Here is a 12,469-nt window from a genome sequence, read left to right on the forward strand (position 1 = left end):
TCAACAGATCAATTCTATCCTGAGTCAGGTGGCCACTCCTGATTCAATTAGGTGCCGTCAGAGAGGTGAAGCTATTTGATGTGAACAGAATTATTCAGTTGATTAGAGAATCTCTGACGTACAGGTTTGAGTGTAGAGAGATGAAATCATGGGAGAAAGGAGGGCTGACTCAAGTCCTGGAGTTGTGAATCAGCATTCAGTGTTCAGGGAATTGCAAGTGTTTGGACATGGCTGGAGGGTAGGGTGTGTCTTGAGAGTATGAGGAAGTATAGATATAAGCAAGGACTAGATTGTCAAGGACCCTGAATGCCAATGAAAAAACTTGAACTTTATTCTGTAGGTAATGTGGAGCCATTGGAGGATGTTAAAGAGGGGAAGGGTACATTGACATTTGTGTTTCAAAAGATCACAATGGTTGGTGTACAAAACAGTGGGATAGGGAGACAGGACCATCAGGAATCTAGATCATGGGCAACTCTGTCATGGCCACCCCTGGGAACTTGCAGGCACTCGTCAGCCTTTCCTAATGAGCGTGATGGTGTCACAGTCTTTGATCTGCAGGTCTCTGAGGCTGCGCCGATTCTGCAGATTCTGACCCTGGAACTTTAGTATTTGATCCTTCACGCAAGGCCCTCCAGCTGCCTCAATCTTCTCTTTCAAGTCCCAGATGAAGTCATCAGGGTCGATGGCATACGGCTTGTTCTGGCCACTAGAGTCCTTCACAAAGACCTGGATCTCATATGGTAAGGTTTCCAGCACCCGGATACTCACCTTAGAGAAGATCCCATAATCTGCAAGGGTCTTCTGGCTGCTGAGCAGTTGCCGGTCTCCACCCGGCTCTTGAAAGGAGAGTCGCTGGTGACTGCCATAGATACACATGTCCTTAATCTTTGTTTTCATCTTCCAAATGGGGCTGTAGGGGTTCACTGAGAGTGTCCTGGCCTCCTCCCCTGTCTTTCTCACTGTCACCTGCACATCTCTTGCTGGCTGAAAGGGAGGCAGGGGTAGTGAGAGTGATTATGTGGTTATGACTGTCTGTTGTCTCCAAGCCTCTCTGTTCTGGTGACTTGTGATATAATTTACTGCCCTGCTTATACACCTTTAAAAGTAAAATGAGGTGCTATCAATGATTATGCAAAGGCATTCAACTGTGTGGTTGACCCCTCCTTGGATTTTCCAGATGGTATCTCTAGGGAAGTAGATTGCACAATCTTCCTTCTGAGGAGTGGTTGGTGGGTTTGAACCGCCAGCCTTTTGGTTGGCAGTCAAATGCTTTAGGCACTATTCCACCAGAGCTCCCATTTACTGATATACCTTTAGAAGTAAAAGGAGGACCCACCAGCCACTCCTCAGTAGGAAGATGGGGCAATCTACTTCCATAGTGATACTGCTTCGGAAACCCAAGGAGGGGTCGCTATGAGTCAGATCTGACTTGATGGCACATAACAACAACACCAACAACAACATCAATGATTACACAAAGGCATTCGAGTGTGTGGGTCCTAACAAATTACGGATAACATTGTGAAGAATGGGAATTTCAGAACACTTAATTGTGCTCATGAGGTACCTGTACATAGACCAAGAGGCTGTTGTTCAAACAGACCAAGGGAATATACTGAATGGTTTTAAATCAGGAAAGGCGTGCATCAGGGTTGTATCCTTTCACCATACTCATTCAATCTGTATGCTGAGCAAACAATCCAAGAATCTGGACTATATGAAGAAGAAAGCAGCATCAGGACTGGAGGAAGATTCATCAACAACCTGCGATATGCAGATGACACAACCTTGCTTGCTGAAAGTGAAGAGGCCTTGAAGCCTCAAAGACTGAAGTGAAGATCAAAGACTGCAGTCTTCAGTATGGATTCCACCTCAACATAAACAAAAGAAAAGTCCTCACAACTGGACCAATAAGTAATATCACAATGAATAGAGAAAAGATTGACGTTGTTGGGGATTTCATTTTACTTGGATCCACAGTCTACACCCACGGAAGCAGTAGTCAGGAAAACAGACTTCATATCGGCAAATCTGCTGCAAAAGACCTCTCTAAAGTGTTAAGGAACAAAGATGTCACTTTGAAGACTAAACCATGCCATGGTATTTTCAATCACCTCATATGCATTTGGAAGCTGGACAATAAGGAAGACTGAAGAAGAATTGATGCCTTTGAATTGTGGTGTTGGCAAAGAATACTGGAAATACCAGGAACTGCCAGAAGAATAAACAAATCCATTCAGGAAGAAGTGCAGCTGGAATGCTCTTTAGAATTGAGAATGGCCAGACTTTTGTTTCACCCACTTTGGTCATGTGGTCAGAAGGGACCAGTCCCTGGAGAAAGATATCATGCTTGGTGAAGTGGAAGGTCAGAGAAAAAGTGGAAGGTCAGAGAAAAAGAGGAAGGCCCTCAATCAGATGGATTGACACAGTGGCTGCAACGATGGGCTCAAGCATAGCAAGGATTGTCAGGATGGTGCAGGACCAGGCAGGGTTTTGTGCTGTTGCACACAGGGTTGCTGTGAGTTGGCATTGACTTGATGGCACCTAACAACAACAACAACATGAGTGATTATGTGAGACAACTGGCAGAAACTGGGGCTGTCCCAGGCAAAGTGGGACATTTGCTCATCTGAGACTTATGGGACCATTGGCTCATCCTCTGTCCTCCAACTCACCCCCATCACAGTAACAGCTGGCAGTGACTCACTATATAGCCACTCCTTGTAATGGGAAATCTTCAGAGTCCTCACCTGCCTCATGGGGATAATATCAGTATTCACTGCATCATCCAACTATTGTGTGGATAAATGATTTCACATACGTAGGCACTGGTCACAATGTGCAAAGACGTACATACATGCAAGGATATCCACTGCCATAGCCTAAGTGTGAAAACTTCCTAAAAATCTGTCAACAGGGCACTGGTTATATAAATTATTTCATGCATTGGATTGTGATATAGCTGAGTGGTTGTTAGAAAGGACAATTAGATTGAGGATAACTGGATGCTCTCATTTGTCTAGGGCAGTCCTGATTTATGTCTGTTGTCCTTGCTTTTAATATCACCGCCTTCCACTCTCAGAAGTATCCTGGTTTGAACTTTATATTATACAATTACATCTATTAGGTCTATATGTCTGGATAAGGATTGTCTCTAAGACAATTTAAATTACATACTGAATAGCTTAATGATTTAAGTAAAAAAAAAAAAAAAAGGTAAAAGTGTTATGGTAGTTAAGGTAGTTAAGGTTATATGTCAACTTGGCTGGGCCTGGTTTTGAGTGACTGGGCAGCTGGATGTAGTTATTCCCCACGATGAGATTGGTAATCAACACCATGGTGGAATCGACTGGAGCAGCTGAGTAGCTGCCTTAGGGATATGGTCTGCTTCCAGTCTATAAGGAGAAGTTTTGAGAAAGATCTCTGCAGCATGTAGCTGGGTCTTCATTTAGAAGTCTGCCATGCCCTGCTGATCTTGGGACTTTAGTGGACTTGAATTACTGGCCTGCTGTGTTGTTTGATAATCTTAGGACTGTGCCTTTTTCCTTGCTGACCTTGGGTTTGCCAGCCTCAGCAGCCAGCAGCTTCCTGAGTTAAGAAAAGTCTCCAGCTTCAGTGGGCTGGGAGCAAGAGGCAGAGCTGAAGCCCAAAGTTGAGGGGCTTTCACCCAGCCCCTTGAGCTTGGCACTTTTAGCCTCTTAAACTGTAAGAGAATAAACTCCTATTTCTTAAAGCCATCCTATTTGTGGTCTTTTCTGTTAGAGCAGCACTAGATAACCAACACAGGTATGCAAAAAAACAAGATGTACAATCAGAGACAGACAAGGGGTTATGTGTGGATGGTACCTTCCTGGAAGGTGATGGGAGACACTGATCCATCATATCTGGGAGGGTGCGGAACTGAGAGTCTGGGGGTTGAATAATGGTAAGAATATTTACCGTTAATTAAGTACTTTTCAACAGTTGATTTTTTTTTAATACTATGAACATGTGTAGAAGTTCTGGTGGCATAGTGCCTAAGGCATTTGACTGCTAACCAGAAGGTTGGTGGTTCAAACCTACAAGCCACTCCACCGAAGGAAGACTGGGCAATCTACTTCCGTAAAGATTTATCACCTTGGAAACCCAAAAGGGGTGGCTATGAGTCAGAATCAACTCGATGGCAGAGAGTTTGGTTTGAGCATGTGTTGTCTTTTCACAAAATGCAAAATAATAGTAATAATAATCACAACAACAAAGCTTACATGGAGGGGTGTTGGCAGGAGTTGGAAGTCCTGGCCTTTTCTCTAAATGTTACCATCCAGGGGGCCTTTCACCAACTGAACATTCGCAGCCAATGGGATGTGGCTAGGTGGTGGGCCCCTCTGTTGCTCTGGGCATCTGGCAGCTTCAGGTGCTATAAGGATGCAGCCAGGCTCAGAATTTCCCTGTAGAATCTGAAACGTGGACCCTGGCAACAAGTGCAGAGCAAGTAGCAGATTGGGGAAATTTGGTCTCTCAGTGCGCTTGTAAGCAGTGTCTTGGTTTATAAACCTGGAGCCCTCTGTAACATTCAGACCTAGGATGGCTGTCATCCCTGCATTAGAGGCAGCACAGCTGGGGTTGCTGTCTGCAGTGGAACTCTGTGCTTTCTGTGTACCGTTTTTGGATGTATTTATTAGATTTCCTGTTTTAATTGCAAGAAGTTGAGATCTTCACAGCCCATGACAGGGAAATGTTCTGTCAGTAGATGTATTTATGTCAGTAAATTCTTTGACTACATCTCTAGTTGTCTACTAAGAAGGGCAGGGACTGTTCTGCCCATTTTCTAGGGGAAAGAACTGAGGCCCAGACATTTCCAGGGCAAGGGGAGGAAATGCACACTTGGTTGGCTAGGACATCTCTAAGGGAGGTGTTGCATGTATGAGGAACGTGTGGGTGCTAGAACAGGAGTTGTAGGAGATTCATGGGGGAGTTGAAATGAAGTCAGCATTGAGTCATGACTGTGAGGTGGGGTCATACCTGTACATGCCAGACCTGGCTGGGGTCTTCAATGTGGCAGCAGGCCTGCCGGAGGCAGCGAACAGCTTCTTTGGCCACCAAGTCCCACCTCTTCCCTTTTCCCAGATTATTGGTAGGGTCAGCTGGGTCTAAGATGACAGGTCTGGAAGAGAGAAAGGGTGGGTCTGGGCCACATTCTTGGTTCTGGCCTTTGAGCTCAGAGGCAGTGGAATGGTGTCTGCCTCTGAACGGTGGGCTCCCTGCATGCTAAACATTTTGGTTGAATATTAGGGATGTAACCAAAGCTGGCCGAGGTATACCTTAGAACTTTTGCTTGTAGTTGGGGGGCAAAGGTATATTAGAAGGTCCATATCCAGATGGGAAGCCTGGACTTCACACAGCCATGAAGGAATTAACCTGAAGTCAAAGCTGAAAGGCTGGGATGGCTGTGCTAAGCAATTCCAAGTCTTGTGACCCTGATGACATAGTGCCTACCTGGATCACACCATTCCTGAAGCTTCTTTTATCTTTAGAATTTTCAGTTACAAGGCCAAAAAAATCTCTTTAACTTTGACACTGAGTTTCATTTTCTATCCCTTGTGGCTGAAGGTAAGACAACCAACACACTCACCTGCATTCCTTCAACTTTTGTTTGATACAGTTTCTGACAATCTCATTTTGGAAGTCATAGTACTCGGTCCAGTATATGCAGATGTCTTCGTGATCTCTGAGGAGTTTCATCACAGCTACGAATCCTTCATCCATGTTGAAGCTCTCACTTTCATCTGTACCCATTTCCCAGGCATAAATAGTCAGTAGCTCCAGTGCGTATTTTGAAGGCAAAGGTACTTTTCAATACTTAGGTTTCAAGTACTGGAGAGGGAGAGAGAGAGAGAGAGAGAGAGACAGATAGACAAACAGATTGAGATTGCTTTCTGGGAATTTTTTTTTTCTTTCTGCTAATAAAAAAAGTGACTACAACCTTGTCCCTTGTCAGCTCTACTATACCACTGGGAGTTCTTACAGAACATACACATACACTTGTAGAACCATTGTCTGCCAACCCTATACATGGTCTTGGGTACACTCCCTGCTGCATAGACATACCTAATAGTTCAGCCTGTCCACCCATCTATCCACCCGTATACCCATGTTTGCCTTCACTGACAATGCAGTATTGTATGTGCTAAAGGGTTCATCTTTGTTGTTTGCACCTCCCATATACCTCTCTATGTCTTCTTCTTCCTCAATGCCACCATGCTGATCACTCACATTTGGTACACTGCCCTTCTCTTCACCCAAATCAATACTTATGTCTACCTATCTAACAGTGTTCCCTACCCTACCCTACCTTGGCTAGACTGTGCCTTTGAGTGGCTGGGCAGCTAGATGTAGTTATTCCCCATGATGAAATTTGTAATCACCTCCATGGTGGAATCTGCTATGAGCAGCTAAGTCAGTGCCTTCAGGGTGTGGCCTGCTTCCTACATATCGGGGGAGGCTCTGAGAAAGGCTCTGAGGCTCTGAGAAAGGTCTTTAGCTTTGGGCACATCTGGACCCTGCATTTGGCTGAGTCTTGGCCTGCTGTGTTGCCTGCTGATCTTAGGATTGTGCCATTTTACCTGTCGACCTTGGGCTCATGAGGCTCAGCAGCCAGCAGCTGTATGAGTCAGAAAGAGCCTCCAGCTCTAGTGGGCCTGGAACAGGAGGCAGAGCTGAAACCTAAGGTCAAGGGGCCTCTACCCAGTCTCTAGAGCTGGCACTTTGAACTTGGACTTCTAGCCTCCTAAACTGTAAGAGCATAAACTCATGTTTGTTGAAGTCATCCACTTGTGGCATTTCTGTTATAGCAGACCTAGAGAACCAAGACAATGTGTTAAAATTATAAACCCTCTACCTGTAAATCAGGAGCTCTGGTATAGTAGTGTCTAAGGCACTTGATTGCTAACCAGCCACTCCTCAGAAGGAAGGTTGGGCAATCTACTTCTGTAGTGATACTGCCTCAGAAACCCAAGGAGTGCTCGCTGTGAGTGGGCTCTGACTCGATGACACATAACAACAACCTGTAAATATGACCCTGTTTGTAAATAGGTTTTTGTTATGTTAATGACCCTATTACCAGAGTAGGGTGGGACCTAAACCTAATCAATTCTGAGTTATGAAAAGAGAAGAATAGACACAGAGACATGCACAGTGGGGAGACAGATGACATGTGAGGACCATCTCTCAGGAAAGGGACACCAAGGAACACTGAAGATTGACGGCAGTCACCAGACACTAAGAGAGAGGTTCTTAGAAAGAATCAACATAACCAAGAAAATGGTTTGCACTTTCTAGGCTCCAGAACTGTGGGAAAATAAATTTCTATTCATGAAAACCAACCACTTGTGGTATTTGTATTACAGCAGCATAGTAAACTGAGACAACAAATGGCCATCCTTCATGTTACTCAGTGCTCTATTACTGTCTCACCTATACTCTTTAACCTGCCCCCTATGGTTGGACAGTTAGGTGATTTCCACTTTTTTCAATGTAAAATATGCTTCCATCCACCCTCCCTCCCCCTTGCCCTGCCCAGCACCCCTCCCTCACCTGCAGGTACCAATGCTTCACCAGGCGCAGTAGGCTCTTCAGCTTAGCAGGACAACTTTTCACAAAGTGTCTCTGCAGCTCCGTGAAGCTTGATGAGAACTCCCCAGGGTGCCCGCCACTGGTTATTAAGTCTTCGTAGATTTCTGGGGATGGTTTTGTGTCTGGGCAAAAGTGTCCTGGGAGGAGAAAAATAGTTGATTAAGAAAATCTGCCATTTGAGATGAAGAAGACATAAAAAGGCCTACTGTGCATAGAGGTATGCATGAAATACCTCACTCAATACTCACTATAGCAATATTACTCTATCCATTTGATAGCTAAATAAGTTGAGGCCTAGATGGTTTCGTAGCCAAAAAAACAAAGAAAGAAAAAACCGAAACCTGTTGCTGTTGAGTGCATTCTGACTTGTGGCGACCCCATGTATAATGGGGTAGATTGCTCTGTAGAGGTTTCTTGGGTATAATCTATGGAAGCAGACCTCCAGGCTTTTCTCCATGGTGCCACTGGGTGTGTTCAAACCACAAACCTTTAGGTAATAGTCCAGTGAAAATGCTTGCATCACCCAGGAACCTAGATGTTATAGTAGCACACCCAAAAGTCACATAGATTTTCAATAGCTCACCTGAACTAACTTACCATGTGTCGGGTAGTGGGCTAAGTCATGGATCCTCAGAATAGACCCATGAAGTAAGTAAAATTAAGTGGCGCCATAGGAAATTGGCATTTGTATAGGTCCAACATGGTCAAATATCCTAAGATTCAACTTGATATTACTATTTCATGTAAAAGATTGGTGGCTGAGTCTTGGAGAGGTTAAATAACTTGCCCAAGGTCACACAACTGGTAACTCTTGGAGTCAAAATTTGAAAACACTAAGGGCCCTGTTTTTCAAAAAATAATTGCAATCTAGTTCTGTCTGACTCCAAAGACCTTGAAGTACTTGTTCAACCCATCACTTTCCATTTGGTCAGATAGAAGTCTACTCCTTGGATTGAGTGGGAATCCATTATTTGTGAAAGGCCGCTTTCCTCATGAAACAATTGGACATGGTAACACATTCATTTATGGGAAGTCTTAATCCTCAAGTATATCTCCACTCCTACCCTCTGATAAAGAGTACACTCAGTCTTTCCTCATTGGTTCCCACTTTCCCAAACTCCCCCAAGACCAGGTTGGCTAAGTGGTTGGCCCTGACTGGTTTCTCTGTACTCAACCCATCTCTGTTTTTACCCAGAGCGTTGAAAGCTGGGAGCACGTCCACCCAAATGACTTCACTGCTCTTCTTGGACTGGACCTGCAAGGATAGGGACCGAGGAGCCTGGGTCCCCACTCTGGGCCGGACCAGTGATACGTTGTAGGCTAGACTCCTACTACAGCGATCCAGTTTCTCCTGGATGAAGCTGATGATGACTTCTCGGAGCTGGGCCTGGTCTTGGAAGCTGGAAAAACAGCTCAAGAACAGGACTAGGTCAACATCGGAGCTGTAGTTCAACGTCGTCCCCTTCCCTGAGGAGCCACCCTGTGGGAGACAGCAATATTGAGCTTCATCTAAAATGAGGCCTGGTGCCTGAGTTTAGAGGTGGGTCAGAAAATCCAAATTAGGCTGTTTACACAGTTTCCCAGTGGAGCCCTTGGTCTCCATCAGGTATAGTGGATTGGGCGGAGGGTAATTCTGTCCCTTCATTGGTCAGAGAAAAAAATGTACTTGATAAAAATTCAAAGAATATAACTGAAATGTAAAACACCATTCCACCCTAAGCCCTAAACCCCTTCTCCAGAGGCAGGTATAATTACCAGGCTTCTTATATATCATTTAGGGATCTCTGGTGGCATAGTGCCTAAGGCATCTGACTGCGAACCAGAAGGCTGGCATTTCAAACCCACCAGCTACTCCTCGGAAAGAAAGTTGGGTAATCTACTTCCGTAGTGACACTGCTTCAGAACCCCACGGCAGTAAGTTTGGTTTCTTTGGTTTTATGTATCATTTCATAGATGTTCTACACCTATCCAACATGATAGCTAATAGCTACATGTGGCTATTTAAATTTAAATCAATTAAAGTTAAGTGGCATAAAAAAAATTCAGTTTCGCATTCACATTAATTTCAAGTGCCCAATAGCCGAAAGTGGCTAATGGATACTATATTGGACAGCTCAGATATAGAATGTTTCCATCATTGTTGAAAGTTCTACTGGGCAGCTCTGGTCTAGACAAACATAGTGTGTGTACGTATTTTGTACATATATTATGTATGTGTGAAAAATTAAAAGCTATTTTGTAAAAATATTTTTACTTTGAATGATTATAGTTTCACAGGAATTTGTAATGAGAGTACAGAGAGGATTGGTGTACCTTTTACCCGGTTCCCCCCAATCATAAAATCTTACATAAATACAGTAGAATATCAAAACCTGGAAACTGACAACGGTACCATATGCATTCTGATCAGGACCTTTTAAGTCTTTAGATGGAAAAGGCTAAGATGATGATGTAAATCTAGCACAGAGAGAAACATTGTTGGAGTCCTACAGGAAAACATTTTGTCTGCTCAGATGTGTGGGAGAGTCAGAGCTCAGAAGTGCAAAGCTGTATCTTTCTAGACAACTACAGGAGCTTGAATATTTGCATTTCTGTTTGAAGGTCAAAGTTTGCTGATAACCAGTCTTTGGCTAATAATAATAATAATAATAATAATAATAATTATTATTATTATAATAATCTCTTGAGACTCTTTAAGGCTGTGTGTCCTTCCTTTTCAGTCTTACCCTCAGCTGACATTGCTCCTTAAGTTACAGCCACTCCTACTTACATTTTTGTTAGATATTTTCATTCCACCAAAATCTAACCCTGTGGTCAAGATGTTTTTGATTGAGAGAGAAATGTTAAAAGTTGAATTACAATGACCATTTTCCTAATATATTACTATACCACGGACTGCCAGAAGAACAAATAAATCTGTCTTGGAAGAAGTGCAGCCAGAATGTTGCTTAGAAGCAAGGATGGTGAGACTTTGTCTCATGTGCTTTGGGCCCGTCCTCAGCAGGGCCCAGTCCCTCGAGAAGAACATCATGTCTGGTGACATAGAAGGTCAGTGACAAAGAGGAAGACCCTCAGTGAGGTGGACTGACACGTAGAGGGTGCAACAACGGGCATAGCAATGACGGTGAGTAGGGCACCGTTCCAGGCAGGGCTCTGTTCTGCTGCACATAGGATTGCTGTGAGTTGGAACGGACCCAATGACATCCAACGACAGCAACTTTCCCTGAGAAGGAAAATGGAGCTGAGAAATGGTGAGCTCCTGAAAATTCATTTATTCTCTAAAGCACCCTCCAAACAAGCAAACAAACAAACAAAAACCAAACTCATTGCTTTCTAGTTGATTCGACTCATAGCGACCCCTCCTTGGGTTTCCCAGGCAGTGTGTCTACAGAAGTAGATCTCCCAATCTTTCTTCCCAGGAGTGGCTGGGGGGTTTGAACTGCCAGCCTTTTGGTTAGCAGTGAAATGCCTTAGGCACTTGCTAGGTAGTTTATAACATAACCAGTGCATGCCATTTTAAAACAACACTATACAAAGTTATTTTTATGACTGTGAGGGTAAAGTAGGGTTTTTTAAACAAGGAACAGAAAAGCATAAATCTTACAGTGGTCTGCTATCCTTAGTTCTCCTGACTCCTTGGCACCCAGTGAGCTGGATCCCAAATAATAATAATAATGAACATGAGGACAGTGATCATCATCCTTTATATTCTTGACCAACTCACCATGGAAAAGCACATGTCCATCCTTTATCCCATTTATTGTGCATAACAAATTCATGATAAAGAGAAGACTGGGGCTGAGAGACATGACAAGACTGCACCTTCCAAGGTCATACAGCCCCAAAGGGGCAGAGATGGGATTCAAAGCCCCAAGTTCCCAAGTGCTCACCTTCACCACCTTCAGCACCCTGACTTCTTGATCCAGAATCAGCTCATCCTGGAAGCAGTGGTCCCGCAGAAACCGCTCCATTCTCTGCCAGGCATCCTGTACCTCCTCCTTCCAATCCCCCTTGGGCTGTAGGTTCTGCCTCACGAAGATGTCCAGCTCGTCCGCAGGGGTCTCGTACAGGTCTTGGGGGAGTTCCATCTCGGCAGGAGCAGGCTGCCCCTTGGCATCAATGCCCTCTGCTCTGGGCAGCCTTTTTAAGAGTACACTCTGTAGCCTTGCTTCTGCAGGCAAAAGGCCAAAGAGAGGAGAACAAAGTGTGGGGGTAAACAGGGCTTTATCTTCCTCTGTTGGGGTGGAGAGAGGTCAGGGATCCCTCCTAGCAGCGCGTTGCTCCTCCCTCCTTGGTCACATGAAGCTCTATAGCCAGTCTCTTGCCAGATCCTGCCTGCTCTCTTGACGTTTCGAAACTGAAACTGAATTTGCAGAGCTGGCTGTTGCTTTTTCTCCTTAAGTGTGCCTGAGAAAGTAGCTGGAAGTTAAGTCCTCTGGTGGTGTAGTACCTAAGACATTTGATGAAAACCAGAATGCCGGCGGTTCAAGCCTACCAGCTACTCCCTGGAGGGAAAAATGGACAGTCTACTTCCGTAGAGATACTGCCTCAGAGATCCAACGAGGGGTCACTATGAATGTAACAGACTCCACAGGACTGAGTTTTGTTTTTGGGTTTAGGGGCTTTCCCATAGGCTCTCAGCCAGACAATTTTCCAGAATGTCCTGGAGTTCGCCTCCCCCATTCCCTGTTGCACAGGAAGAGGAAGAGAGAGACTAAGGGAGGGAGTGAAAAAAAAGAGGGGGCTGAGGGAGCGAGGGAGACACACAGAAAGACACAGAGAGAAAAACACCCCTAGAGAGAGACACACACACACCCAGCCACCCAGAGGGACAGAGCAGGAGAAGGCATGAGAG

General features: G+C 44.6%; 1 protein-coding gene across 1 annotated transcript; it reads right to left on the reverse strand.

Annotated features, from left to right (window-relative positions):
• Window positions 1-513: 513 nt before the first annotated feature.
• LOC103194877 (2'-5'-oligoadenylate synthase-like protein 2) lies at window positions 514-11,702 on the reverse strand. Its single transcript, XM_007938299.1, is given in 6 exon segments — window positions 514-987; window positions 5,005-5,146; window positions 5,615-5,856; window positions 7,576-7,751; window positions 8,806-9,094; window positions 11,505-11,702. Coding segments are annotated over 6 exon segments (1,521 nt in total).
• Between the last annotated feature and the right edge of the window lie 767 nt (window positions 11,703-12,469).

The sequence above is a fragment of the Orycteropus afer genome, unplaced genomic scaffold (genome assembly GCF_000298275.1).
Source record: "Orycteropus afer afer isolate SDZICR_OR568_19922 unplaced genomic scaffold, OryAfe1.0 scaffold00048, whole genome shotgun sequence".
Classification (NCBI taxonomy): domain Eukaryota; kingdom Metazoa; phylum Chordata; class Mammalia; order Tubulidentata; family Orycteropodidae; genus Orycteropus; species Orycteropus afer.